Below are 14694 nucleotides of genomic sequence, written 5' to 3'. Positions count from 1 at the left end.
AAGAGCTGAATGCTGTAATTATTTCTAATGATGCAACCTAGAGATCATCAAGTAAAAAGGCACTAAGTAAGACCAAAGTAATGCTTTTTCAAAACATGAAATTTTGAAAATGGGATGAGGAGGCCCATCGTCATCAGCTGGTCACTGGGGATTTCGAAATAGCCATAGGACAGGGATCTGTGTTTGCACTAACCACTGCAGGACTCTTGACAGGGAAACTACACCAGAAGAGTCTTGAAAGTAGCGCTGTAAGAAAGCAGACGCACAGACTACTTGGACGTTATTTTTCTCTCGGTAGAAGTCAACAGCATGTCTCTGATGTATCTGAGGACAGACTGAATTTTACAAAGTATAAAAAATAGAATGAGGTCCTAAGGCCATTGCTCTACTAAGTCTGGTCTGAGCACGAGTATTTGAATCCAAGAGCCAAGATGCAAACTTCATCACCATTGAATCAAGGGATGCTTGGACAGGATTTTGACACTGCATCAGGAACTATTTAAATTAATCTCTGATTTTCATGCTAACCAGAGCAAATTTGGATTGTACGTGACAAGACAAAACAAACAAAAAAATAAAATCAAGTGTTCTAGCTAATGACGATTTGAATCAATAGCTCAAATTTTGGAAGAACACAACATCTGAGTAAACAGCACTCAAAAATAGCATGAAAGGGCTATAATCTTTTCTTCTGGCAGCATTAGATGCATTTCTCATCCTTTCCCAACAAATAACATTTCAGAGCAGGCATTGCTGGAAATACTCCACAGAGAAAAAACCCAAGTAGACAGCTGAGCTCCTTCCTCCTGCCTCGCTAATGCGGCACGGAGGGTAGGCACTAGTCCGTTTCTCCTGCTTGACCCTATTGAAAAACGTGGTTTCCATGCTTATCCATGGGCCCTGGATCTCATGAGGTAACAGGTGTAATGGGAGGACTCCCTGGACTCCTGTTGGAAGTAGAAAAAATTTTAGGTCCCTTTTGAACCTTGCAGATAAGAGCAGCCATCCAGCTGAAAGCAGAAGGAGCAGCAGCCTTTCTGAAGGGCTTCATGCGATGAGGGAGAAACTGAGTGACTCCAGGTTTACCATCAGATCACAAAACAGCCTTCTCTGGAGAAGTAGCAAATCTGAGGCAAGCCTTCTACACGCCTGCACGTGGGAAACAGAATGAAGCTTTCCCTTTTCCTATGAGGTGGCCCACTGTGTGATTGCAGTTGGCTTCTCGCAGTGTCCACAGCTTTTCCAGCTGAAGAGCTGTGAATTTCCATCAAATTGGCAAGCCTCAAATTTTACTGCTGGCAGCTGACAAATCCTACATCAGCTCTGGAATTCCACTAGCGTTTTACTGGATTTTCACCGACAGAGTCACATGGGTACAGTCTGTGTGCTTCTGCTGATGTAAATTGTTTTATGCTCGTTGACATTTGGAATAAAATAACGCACCAGCAAACTCAGACAATGTGTAAAACTTGGCATGTGTGCAACATGGCTAGCTGAGAAAGGTCTGACACTGCTGGATGCACAGGCACTGATGGACAAGCCCAGAATTACTTTTAGAACGTTCTACAGGCCAACAAGGTCAGAAATAGGCAAACACAATTTACTGAGCTTTTTTTTTTTTTTTTTAAATAGGGTAGCTGGAAGAGGAGGAAGCTCAGCCTATCAAAGATACACAGATAATCAGCTACACAAGGAAGCAGGATCCAACTTTCTTCCCCTATTCGTAGGTATTAGATCATGTTAACTTTTCTACAGTATATGTTGTACACACATGATAACCAAAAAGAGAGAGGATGAGGGCAGTCAATGGTGTCTATTCCTAGCATTATGGCTAAACCACTATCCTGGCCAAGTCAGTTAACTTAGGATAGACTAGTCCACCCAGCTGTAAAATGAGACGATCATATTGACCTCGATTCGTGCTCTTTGGGGAGCAGTCAAATAGTCCTTAAGATAAGTATCAGAGAGAGCACTCTTGCCTTGACACACCATTAAAAATAAGAGAAAAGCTGTATATTCCGCTTGGGAAGAAGTGAAGAAGGGAGAAAAAAAACTTCATTTACCTTTGGATAGCCCTTCTCAAGTGATGGTATCCCAAACAATCCCAGCAAACATGCTCTGCTACTCTGGGACATGATCTCACACTGTGGAGTGCTCCCAAGCTCAGCCAGCCTGACATAAGCAGTGGGAAAAAACCCAGAGCAGAAACAGAGCAGAAGGAGGGAGTGCCACGCATCTGCTCACTCTTCATGGGCCAAAAACACATTGTCTGACCTCTGACACAGTACAGGCTATGATCTCTGAGAAGCTCTAAAAATCTTATTGCCCAGCAGAGATACTTTCTTGCAGCAGCAAAGACAGATGTGCTCTCTGATGACACAGCTGAGCTCTCAGCCTTCAGGCAGTCAGGTGTATCGTTACTGAGTAAAGCAGCTTGTCCTCACCTCAGGGTCTAATTCCTTTGCCAAAGTATTGCACAAGTGGCACTCTGTATTTGCAAAACACTTCCTCAGGTGGCCTATTTGACACCAAACAGCAGGTGGCTTACTGTCCATGCAGCAAATATGGTCATTTTGGGGTTCCAAGCGGGTCATGGCTTGGTCATACAGCGAGCAGCTGCCTTCACTGTGGAAATGTTTCAGATGTTTTGCTCATGATAGCTGGGTGCTTTCTCTCTAATTCTGCCTCCTCCCCTTCTTCTCCTCCAATGCCTTTACCTGGAGGCATCAGAACCAGATATAACCGACCCACAAACCTTCCAGAGTTTCAATCTATTGGTATCCCAAATCATTCACATTCTGGAGGCCAGAACACAAAAAGCTCTGCTATCTGCCAAGCTCTAGAGAGACGACTACACTCCCCCATTCCTGCAGGACTCTACAGTTCACCCAGCTCAGTGCTTTAGTTGCCAAGGTGTTTAACATGGCTAAGGCACACAGCTTATGAGTTTAAACTAGCTCTGTTCATTGGGGTGCCCGTGCATACCTAAGTGCAAGTGTGTATGTTTTCATACCTCGTACAGTTTGCTGCAGGATATGTTCAGAAGCTTGGCTAGTGTTTTTTAAAGCCCCTTATGGCATATGACATCCTCCATTAGTCCTGGTTTCAGAACTTGAATTCTATGCTTGCCTTCACGTTGAAGTGAAGTACAGTGAAGACCTTCCAGACCCTACAGTGTTACGATTTTCACAGCACTTTGCATCGCAGTGTGACAGAGAGAAAGCTCACAGACAACAGAAAGCCAAGCAAGATGGATAGCAGGTTGTCTCTAGATGTACTCAACAACTGCAGTTCCTTCCACTCAACCAGCATAGTTCACAGATCTTCCCAAGATCAGGTTTTACCAAGTCTGCAGCTCTAACAGCCTCTCTTTGCTAAATTTCAGATTGGGGCTCAATACCGACAGATTTATACAGCAGCCGAGAAACTGAAGCACAAGCAAACGCAGAACAGGTCAGCATTATTGTCCTTGTTAGTGACAGAGATCTTTTTTCCAGTCGAAAACAACTTGGGATTGCAGTGCACATAACAAGCATATTCCAGAGGGAGAGCATAAATGCACAAAAGAGCAATGCAGAGTTTGCAGCTGATTTAGCACAGCTCAGGAAAGAATAAAAAAAACTAGGCTGCACAGCTTTCCCAAGTCACATTAGGTCAATCGGTACCCTCATCTATCATGCCATGAGTCCGGCATCGCACAGGCAGCCTCGACCATCTCTCCTATTAAGCAAGCAAAGAGTAAACTATCTCCTCTAGAAAGCGCTGCTAGCAATATTTATCCCACTGGCTATGCAAAATAACGAGTGCACGGGTCAATACAGTAAGACGCATACAAATGCATCTTGGAACAAATGAAAGGTAGGGTAGGACGTTCATTTCTGGTATACCAGGCAGTATTAATTTTATTTCCAGGTTTCATAAACTTTTCAAAGCCAGTTATTTAAACTGATAGCGCTCTGGTTCTGTTTCTTTTTTTCCTCTAATGTCAGTTTTTGCTCCATTTTAATATATCCACTTTAATTTCCTTTACAGCTAAGTACTGGTCAGAAAAAAATGGCAGAAATTTCCCTTACACCAGCTGTTATAGGATCTAGTGCGGATTTTAAAATAGAATAGAGTTGCAGCCTGCATTCCAAAAAAACTCCACTGAACCATGTGAAGAGTATTGTTTGGGAGCAATTGGAGAGATAACTGCACTCCTGATTTAACTCATTTATTATCCTCAGCGTACAAAACAAGTAGCTGCAGTAACATCATTATACTGAGAGGACTGAAAAGAACACAACACAAAACAGAGAGCTTAATCTACATTTCTGATACAAGCTGTTCAGCAGCTTCAGCTGTACAACTGTGGGAACTAGTGGTACAAGTTTACAGAATCTGGCCCCATAAAAACTCATTTTTTTGCCCAGTGTGCAAACATGAAATGCAAAATAAATCATCTTGCACTAGGTAGGGCATTCAATTAGGATTAGCGAGCCCAAAAAACAGAGCTACCATCAGGCTTCGAGTTGTGCAGCCGTGCCTCTTCCTATTCCTATTTTATTCAGCTTGACTTAATTCCTCTTGGTTCTTCACACGTGTACATCAGTTCCCTCTTTCTGATGCTACAGTTCTGCTCACAGATTGTTCTTTTTGAAAAGATTTTGGGGAGGATCAGACAAACAGAAAGACAATCTTTTTTTACTTTGTAAAATAGTTGAGCTCCCGCCAGACTGAGACCTCAAAGAAGTTGGTCCAGTACAAACTACAGTAAGGTACAGAAAGATGGTTCAGCAACCAAGAGAATGCAAACAAGTGATCGGTGGAAGCAGCTACACAGACCAGCCACATGCAAAATATTATGGCAGAACAGACAGCTTAAGAGTGACAATTTTACCTTTTTCTCCTAAGTTTCCCTTAACCTAAAGTAACCTACCAACACTGAAATTATAGAGGCTGCCTTCTGTCTGGTATGTTTTTCTGCACCCTGGCCTGAGAATTCAGAGCCTTAGAAGGAGACAGTTCAATCTACGAAGAGGTCTTCTCACTCCTGACTAGCCAAGCTCGGCCATGAAGCCATCAGCCACAGCTCCAATAGTGGTGAACGCAGCTACAAGAAGCCTTTAGGGCTGCTTAAATCAGCCAGCAGGCTCGGTGCAGACCAGCGTAGGGCTGCACGAGACAGGGTTGATCTGCAGCATCAGAAATGCACGGACTGAAGACAGTGCTGTCTGAGACCAACCAGGAAGTGTCTCGATAAAAAAAACCAAACCTAAAACAGGCTACCCAGCATGGAGCCGAGGAAAAAGCACCATAACCCCCACACGTACAGAAAGGATAGGAAGAAGAGAGAGAGAGGGCTAAGTTTTGTACGTTTTTTTAGAATTAATTTTAAGAATTAATTACTTGTATGTTACCATGATTTCATACCAACTTTAGAAGCTGGGGCTCAGGACAGTAAAGCCCAAGGTGAGAAGAAGAAACCATGCTATTTAGAAAGCTGCAGAGACGTTCTCCTTTCCTTGCTCACCTGTCCAACAAGCACCTTGCTTTTCTGGTTTGTGAACGTGGCCTCCACCCCAGGCTTCAACACCTCACTACACTACAACACTCCCCAACCACGGGCTGCTTTTGGGAAGAGCCATCGGTCTGATGCCCAGCAGGCTAAAAGACATCCAAAGAGCAAGCTAGCACAAATAGATAGAGTTAATCAGAAATCAGAATTTCCCATTTAGGTAAGATTTCTGAAATAATTACACCACTGGATATGCATTTCAAATTGAAATTTTGAAATCCCTGCAGGATGCAACTGCAAGGCAGCCAGCTATCAGACTGCCTTTGAGCTGAGGAGCAGGAGAGCAGGAGCTGCCTGACCCGTCAAGGAACTCACCCTGTGGCCAGGGCTCTGCGGGCTCCTCAGCTCGCCGCTGCCACCAGCCTGTCGGGCAGACTGCCAAGGAGCTGGGCAGGAAGGAAACCAGGAGGTTTCTAACAGAAAAAACATCCCGCTGGAAAATTTCTGACCCACTCTAATAATGGGCCTACTTTCAGAGCCAGTTATGATGCTGGCAGAATGTAGGGAGACCCACTGCATTTTCTGTTTAGTTATTGGCTTCCTGTATAAATTTGTTTCTATACCAGACACGCAGCACCAACTGAAGTAATCCTTAAGAAGGATGTTCATAAATCCCTTCAAAACCCCTCCGCAGCAAACAACATTGCTTTTCCCAAGAATGATGACAATTGTTAATTGGCGCTATTCAGAAGGTAACATTTTCTTTGGTAAAGTCTTTACTGCTTTAGGCAACCACATGTACTTTTGGCAGCGTCTCTAGACAAGCCCTGTTGGCAGCATACAGTATATGCCTCGTTCGGAAAGATCGCATGAAAAAACAGCTCACTTTCCAGTTCCAATTCCAAGGCTTTGTAAACTTGGCAAGGCTGACAACATAACCTGGCTTGACTGCAGGAATAACTGATGCCTGATAGGTAGCATCCCACAAAGCGGCCTGAGCTGCCCATGCGCACGCAGTGACTCTACAAAAGGAGACCTTCTTAGCCTCACTCCCTGACTGCGAACAGTTGACCGACCCCTACGTACCGTTCATTGTTCAGGGTCATTCTTGGAGGGTCAAGGTTGGGGTTCTCCATGGACTCCATTTGAGGACAGCGCAGGAAGTAGTAGAGGGTGTGGAGAGCATCAGGGGACCAGGAGATGGGCTGCTGCTGCCGGGTTTGCCGAATGGGGCTCATTCCTGGGCGGATGGTGTTCAAGCACTGCATGTGGTGCATTGCTCGTGAAACCAAATCACCTGCACAAAGAGAAAGATTGCAAAAGCATCTATTATTCATCCACAGTCCTCCTAGGTACACTTTTTGAACTAAATAAAATCTCTCAGAGCTAAGAGAAATGGCTTTTGTGTGCATATATTCTTTTTTCCTCCACAAAGGCATAAGCTGTCGACAAGCTGCCATTTCACTGGTTGTTGTATGGGAAATTTAACTTTCTTTCAAATGACAAGTTATAGTTAGAAAATATAGAATGAAACTTCTCTCAGTCACCGTACACTCAGGACAACAGCTTTACAGTGATATTTCTATCCTGTTTTAATGCTGTTTTTTTCTTCTTTCCAACCACCTATACCAGCTTCTTGCCTGCCTACAAAAACTACTGATATCTTTGTAAAATGTCCACTGCCCAAGCTGGGAGCATAGCTTTCACAAGGCAAAGCCAGTAATACCAGTACAAAATATCTTACTCTCATGACCGGCATCACCATTTTATGTTAAGAGATTGTTCCCATTTCTTTCCACTGGGTTATGACTTTCTACCCTCCCACCCAGACACTAGTGACAAATTAACGATGTTATGTTCAATACAGAAATCCCTTCTTTTAGGAGTCTACTTCTCTCCTCACTCTAGCTGCAGGTTTCTCCAGCATAACAAGACCTGACTCTCTTATTAAAAAGCCGATTTTTATCATGCCGACTATCACAAGCTTGCCAGAAATTTGCCCCTGAGCCTTGTAAGAAGCTCAATCCAGGAGCTTTCTGGGCTGCTCAGTCCTCTTGGTCTTTGAACTCGAGCCAACCTGCCTCTACGTCAGAGTACTGGTGGACTTGAGGAGGTCTGGAAGAAGGCAACCTGTATTACGCAGTTTCTACTTGGAAAGGATTTTAAGACTGCAGATTTTTAAAAAGTTCACAGAGCAATGACCCCAAGACAGCAGCTATGCAGTCACATAAAGTTGGTCTTTGTGTCATAAGCTTGCTTTGGGCACACCCTGTTTACTCTCCCTTTATTGTGGTGCATTAGAAACTCTCAAGAGCTTTGCAACAGAGGTTTCAGACACTCCATCTTTGAGCAGTGTGACTACTATACCAGTGAGCCGAACGATTACTATACATAGCTAGGATCTATTTTTTCCTTGGGAGAATCCTCTCTTGCTTTATGTTTTACAGTGCCCTAAAACTCTCACAGGAAATGCTACTCTATTGTGTCCTACAGTTACAATACTGGGAAAGGATGGAACTGAAATAGTCGCCCCATCGCAAAGCTGGTTCCTGAGAAAGCGACCTGAACTTAGCCGTGCCACGTATGAATTAGTCGCACCTCTCTGAAATTCACAGGAAGTTATTATTTGTTCATTTATATCTAACAGCAATATACTGAACTTGCCAAACAACCTCCAGCTGAACCCATGGAATTCTAATGTTACACAGGTTAGGGAGAACCCCCCCCAAAGCTACTCTCACTCGTTATGAGTGGTTCGGAACGATGGAGGATTAAAAATCTCAGTTTGCAATGTAAAGCTGTGCACTCATTTGTTGCATAGTACATTCAATTTGAGGACCCACGTCAGAATGGAAAAACCTTCTAACGTCTCTGCCTTGCCACTTCAGTAGCTCCCGACTCTCCAGGATCCAAACATTTTACAAGAGTGTCACGAATCCTCTAGAGTTGGTACTAACACAGAAGTCTGCGCAGTTATAGCAGAAATGCATCTGGAATTCAAATTTTCAGCTCAGAATAACGTTCCTTCTCCTTTGCATACTCACTCTCTTTACTTTTCTGGCAATGTGCAGCAACGATTTTTTTTTTTTTTTTTTTTTTTTTAAAAAAAAAAGTAGGCAACTGTATCAGGAGATCTATTCACTAGATGTAATGACCAAGTTGGCCAAAGCAGGGACGGGGGAAGAGAGAGAGGAAGCTGTATTCAATCTTAGGCCCATGCTACAAATGTTCTCTTGTGTTCCAGGATAAATAGAGGTGTGTTAAAGGAATTTGAAAACCTCAAATTAAGGCAGGTTGCAAAATAAATGGTGAAACCCACAAACTCCTTGCTGGCCCTGACATTCATTAGCATTCAGATGGTGGAGACTAAGAAAGTGATGCCAGCAGAAATGTTGCAAGGGAAAAGTAGACCGGGAAAACACAAATCATTTTTGTTTACTTTAAAGGGGCTTTTGAGTAGTCTAGGAATGGAACATTTCATTTGGTTAGCATTAAAAAAGAAGGTTTTGAACAAGTTTTTGTTACCAAAGTGCTCTCAGATTTTTTTTTCCTGGCTTTTTGTTTTTTAAGTAACCAAAAAGCTTTTCCTTGAATATCCTGCACCCTTGACATTTCCACCACACAAACACTAACAAAGAGAACCCTCTTTGCCATCTGAGGGAGGTGCCACTGCTGTGTTCCACAAACGTACGAGAAAACCTCCAGAGGCATCTAGGCAAAAGCATCCATCTTCTGTTGGCACTGACACCACTAACTACCAAAAGGCTAGAAAAGCCACGTCTTATACATCTCCAAGGTGAATTAAATATAAAGTAGTCTAATGAAACAACCTGATTTTCATAAACAGCACCACGAAACAATTAAATCTTACATACGTTAGCCAAATACTGCTCACACTGTCAACAATGGCAACACTCCCACTGACCTCAACAGCAGAGGGATGCCTCTCCTGCTTCCCTGAAAGAAACCCACATTCGCTTACATCCAAAACTTACTCAGCTCAGAGATGCTTCCAACACAAGTTGCCAGCAGAGACTGCTCTAAAGTTCGGAGTTCCAGCTGGGCGTAAGCATCGGCCCGTCCATCGCTGCACACAGAGCCATCGTTGTACGGGCTGAAGTAGGCAGGCAGGGACAGCACACCTGGGGACGAGAGCAAAGAACAGTCCTCTGACACATGAAATTACAGGAGCCGAAAAGCAAGTCTCTACTGATAGGAGCGATAGAGAATTTGAACACGTTTGTACCATTCTTGGGGGACTTGAGGTCTTTTGAACAGTTCAAATAAAATCAAACAGTGCTGTAAATACCACTGGAATGGCTGAAACGGTGAAACCGGGCTCCAGGGAGTAAGGCTGGATGTTTCTACAGCCTTGAAAAACTAGAAACAAATTGCAGTTGAGATAAAACTACATGAAAAGCTTTAGTGAAGTCTCTAATATTGTTTATACAACAACTCGGCTGTGCACAGACAGCTTGGTTTTGAACAGCTGTATGCAGATTGCTAGATATAAAGGCCTGATTTTTAGAGGTGTGGAAGATAATCTCAAGTCCATCTAAGGTAAATGGGAGCTGCTATCTTTGCAACTCTGAAAACAAAACCGTGGGCTATGCCAGGTCTTTGAACCTGCATGCAGAGACAGTGGTTTCTACATGTGCGAACCTTTGGATACGCCAAACTACGCCCACAAGTTTTAAGGTTGGCTATATTTTCATCTCTATAAATCACCCTTCTGTGAGATTAGAAAGATAATTATATTGCACACAGGCATTCAACACACACACACTCTCCTTCCATTTCATCTTCTTGCACACAGGAGCTTTACTGCACAGTAACTGAGCAGAACGACGGATTTGCAAGCAGTTTTATGTAGCTATTATTGGGACTCCGTCATACTTCTACGCATATCCCGACAACTCATTTGCATTGTTGGCACAGTCAAGACCATTTGGGTGAATTGGCTGGGAATGGCAGCGAAGATCGGGGAGGCTACAAAAAACTTGACATACCGTTTCACGTTAAGACACAGGCGGCCTCTGAAAGGGGCAGTCATTCACCTCCCCCCAGCCAGCCTTTTCACTCATTACTTTTGGTCAAGCATGGCAGATCTGCAGCGGCAATGCACGTCAGCGCAACGTAGATATCCAAAAAAATACTGCCTCCCCTGCTTTCCTCCCAGAAATCCATTAGTTGAATACAATTGTCTAGGTTGGAAAGCACCTTCAAGGTCATCAAGTCCAACCATTAACCTAACACTGTCAAGTCCACCACTAAACCACGTCCCTCAGCACCGCGTCTGCCCATCTTTTAAATATCTCCAGGAATGGCGACTCCACCACTTCCCTGGGCAGCCTGTTCCAATGTTTGATAACTCTTTCGGTGAAGAAATTTTTCCTAATAACCACCCTAAACCTCCCCTAGCACAACTTGAGGCCGTTTCCTCTTGTCCTATCTCTTGGGAGAAGAGACTGACCCCCACCTTGCTACAACCTCCTTTCAGGTAGAGAATAGTTTCTCTTCAAAATGAGTGAGCTGAATTTTGTCATCCTTTGGCCACTTGATTGCTCCATGTGGCAGAGAGAAGGGTGGGAATGTGATGTGGGGAGCGTGGACACGTGCCTGAGGCTGGGCTGGGAGAGTGGACCTGATGGAACACAGCGTGACACTGCATCCACAGCGCAGAGGGATTCTGAAAAGCCTGTTGCAGTCCACTCAGGCAGTGTTCCCGTACCCTTGTTGCTACCATACTTTCAGTTGTGACCATATTTTTAATTACGGATCTATCCTGCAACTCCAGTAGCATACTCCAGCCTAAATTTTCCATGATTTCAGACGAGGACGCTTACAGCCACGACTGCCTGTGCTCTTACCCCGCCACATCCTGTATTTTTGATTTTTCAACTTTGATCCCCGCACAGCCATACCAATGTATTTCAGCTTACACCCACATTTCCTTCCCACCCTCACCTTCCGACCCTGGTTCAGCCTTAGATGTGGAGATACTTCACTCCTATTGCAGTGACCTCCTGTCACGTAGGTGCTGTGTATTCTTGTCAAACAAAACCCTGCCAGCTGAACGGCAGTGCATTGTGCAAGAGCTTTGTTGCTTTGTCTTGATGTTTTCTTTTGAAATTTTATGCCGAATTGATCTCTCCTACCCTTTTCACATCCTCTTTGCATCCTGCTTGGTGGTAACGCCAAGGGCTGCATCAAAAACTTCCTGGATATTTTCAGGATAAGGGAATGATTTACCCCGCTGTGCTTCTTCACTGTACATCACTGTTAGTTAATGGAGAAAACTCTGCCAATGCCCTCTGTAACCTGAATAATTAGGAAGTCGAGGCTTTAAGAGCTAACAGCAGCGATGCATGCAAACGAGAAGAGCTTGCTTTAAATACACTGTAGCCTCCTATACAGAGCCTAAGCCACTTCCTTTTCCACGTTAAAGCTATGAAAGGATGTTTTAAAGACATATGGATCGAATTTATGGCAGAGGGAGAATGAAAATAGACTGAGTTGTCAAAAGTTTCAAATAGATGCATATAATTCTACAGAGGCGAAAACAGAAACTGGCAGTTACATTACTAAGCCAGGCAGAGGGGGGGCGGGGAAGAGGGGGGCACATTTCCTCTGCCAGCCAGTTTCAATTGGTTCTGTTTTCTAACAAGGAATTAAAAATAAAGATTTGTAGAATGATTTAAGTTGGCTCACAAACGAGACAACATTTTCTCAGTTTTTCAGTTAACAGTTTGCCAGGTGCTGTGGGTGAGAGGAAACAGGGATGATTTATTTACTTTTGGAAAAATTATTCATACCAGATAGTTGCGGACAAGATTTATGTTCTCATCTGCCTGGGTACAGCTGAGGAATATCCCCTATGTAGGAGAGAGAAATAAGGAAGTTACCGAGACTCTGGCCACGCGCCGAAGCCCAATGATGCCACTGGGGATTTTCCCTGGGATGGCAGTGGGGTATGAATCAGCCCCTCATTACATACATGTTAGATTTCACAAAGGCTCCCCACATCTGGCAGGTCTCGATTAGGTCCGAGCAGGCCTGGGAATGAGAAAACACACCTCTCAACACTGCTTTTGAGACAGACGGAGAGCCGTGACCGAATAGGCAGCAATGCAGGACCGTACCCCACAGTTACTACGTCTTGCAGCACGCTAATTGGGATTTCCTCTTCAATATGTTTCCAGTAACTGCGCAGAGTTGGAAAAGCATCATCTCTGCTCTTCAGATCAGAAATTCAGGCACAAGGACATCTGCAGTCAAGCCTTGCCCACTGGTATTATAATTAGGAACAGGACTTAATACCAATTAAAACCACATTGTTTGATAACGGAGATAACGGCATTGTGATGACTACTTGTGCCCCAAAAGGTGGTACCTGCTCTCCTCCCACCCAACTCAAGAGGCTTACAGTCAAAAGGTGCTATACTGGTATAAACCATAAGGGCAATTTCTATTTCGATCTGGCATTCGCATTTCTGTGTCTTTGTATTTGTGGCAACATCGGTTTTAATCATGGCTAGCTAAATAAGCAAAACCATAACTGAAGTAAATCAATTCATGTCAAAACACTCTCCCTGTTTGAAATCACATTAAAACTGCCCATTTATTTCCTGACGTTCAAGAACGTGTTTTCCCCACAAAACAACAATGTGAAACAGCACGTAATTACGGTGCAGGAACGAACCATTCAGGCATGCACACCACTGGTTTGACAATATTTTCTCTGATGTGGGCTATGTTGTGTTTCCTACACATCCCTGCCTGTATCCTGGCATTATGGTCCCGAGTTTGGTTTTTTTTTTAATTAACCAGGATTTTAGGTGTGGGATCTAAGCCCAGGTGAAGTTAGTGAGAGCCCATTAATTTGAGCGTGGCTTAGATCAAACCTCAAGAGCACAAGGAGCTAAGAAGTCACCCCTCTAGAATGGCGTGAGGCAACACCCTGTAGCAGCCCAATTGAAAGCACGTTTGTAGCGCTGCGATTAAGACACGGCTGGATAACAGTTTGTTTCTGATATTTCCATAGCCTTTGAAATAGCAGCTGGAAATAAAGGCATATTTATTCTACCTCAGTTAATATACGAAACCTGTTTGTGGGCATTTGCTGCCAACGACCTTAAAAGGCAGTCACGACTGGGTGAAATTCCAGTTAAGCAGTTCCTTAAACTCAAATTATTCTGCTTGCCTAAAGATTTTGAAATTGTTGTCTGTCATTTGATGCTTTTTAATAGCAACTGAAAATGCTTCCACAGTCTGAGCTAGGTCCAGGGAAAAGTCTGTTCACACTCTTGGACATCTTTCTGCTTTAAGAGGTGCAGCAGTTCTGCTGAGAGCTTTGGCCGTACTGCGATGGCTCCTGTGAGCAGCAGGGCTGTGCAGAGCTCCGCGTGATTCCCCCGAGCCGGGCAATCGGTCCAGTCCTCAAGCAAGGCAACTTCTGCAAGGAACCCGGAATGTCCTGCTGTAATTCAGAGGCTGGCACCAAGTTCTGCTCTTTTGGTATGACGATCCAAGCAAATGCAGACCTTTACCTGAATTTTAAGACTTGAATGTTTAAAAACTTTATTTCAAGTAATTTTTGTAGTACCCACGTTACCTTCACACTTCATGCTGTTTGCATGTTACTTTCATGAAAAAGGACTCGTCATGATTTTTACCCCACTGTAATGATTTTCTCTGTGCTTTCTCTAATTTAATCTAAATCCTTCATGTTGGGAGACAACTTCCTAGTGATCAACTCATTAGCCACTTGCTGACTTTCAAAACACTTGCATGATGTCTGGAGGTTACGATGGGGCCACTCACGAGTGGCAAAGGGCCAAGGGGACTTGTCTGGAAAGCGTACGAATTCTGCTGTCCGGGATTCCTCAGGGAAATTGCCCAGGATACTAACTCCCTTAGTTCAGAAACGCACTGCCTGTAGTCATGACAGGTTAGGCAAAGAATTAGGAACAGAATTAGGAGAGGGGCGTACACCATAAGGCACTTTTTCCGTGTCAATAGTTTTGGGGTTTTTTTGATAAACTGAGTAAAATCTATGAGACAATACAATGTGTATTGATTTCACCCCTTTGGCCAGAATAAAAACAGGTTCTCCGGGCAAGGATTCTCTCTGCGTACTGTGTTAGTGTTGCACCTAAAACAGTGGAAATCATTATTGAGCACTACCGTAATACAAA

At 43.8% G+C, this 14694-nt stretch overlaps 1 protein-coding gene across 1 annotated transcript in view; it reads right to left on the bottom strand.

The window, feature by feature from the left end:
* The window catches only part of ABTB2 (ankyrin repeat and BTB (POZ) domain containing 2), a 134406-nt gene that overhangs the window by 39808 nt on the left and 79904 nt on the right, over positions 1-14694 (bottom strand). The window contains exons 2-3 of the mRNA XM_009886241.1: positions 9493-9639; positions 6584-6794 (exon numbers count right to left, since the gene is read on the bottom strand). Of these exons, the coding sequence (XP_009884543.1) occupies positions 6584-6794; positions 9493-9639 (358 nt within the window). The remainder of the gene's footprint in view (positions 1-6583; positions 6795-9492; positions 9640-14694) is intronic.

The sequence above is a fragment of the Charadrius vociferus genome, unplaced genomic scaffold, assembly GCF_000708025.1.
Source record: "Charadrius vociferus isolate BGI_N301 unplaced genomic scaffold, ASM70802v2 scaffold115, whole genome shotgun sequence".
NCBI classification, from domain to species: Eukaryota; Metazoa; Chordata; class Aves; order Charadriiformes; family Charadriidae; genus Charadrius; species Charadrius vociferus.
The sequence above is the reverse complement of the archived record's forward strand: the minus strand, read 5'-3'. Positions and strand labels throughout refer to the sequence as shown.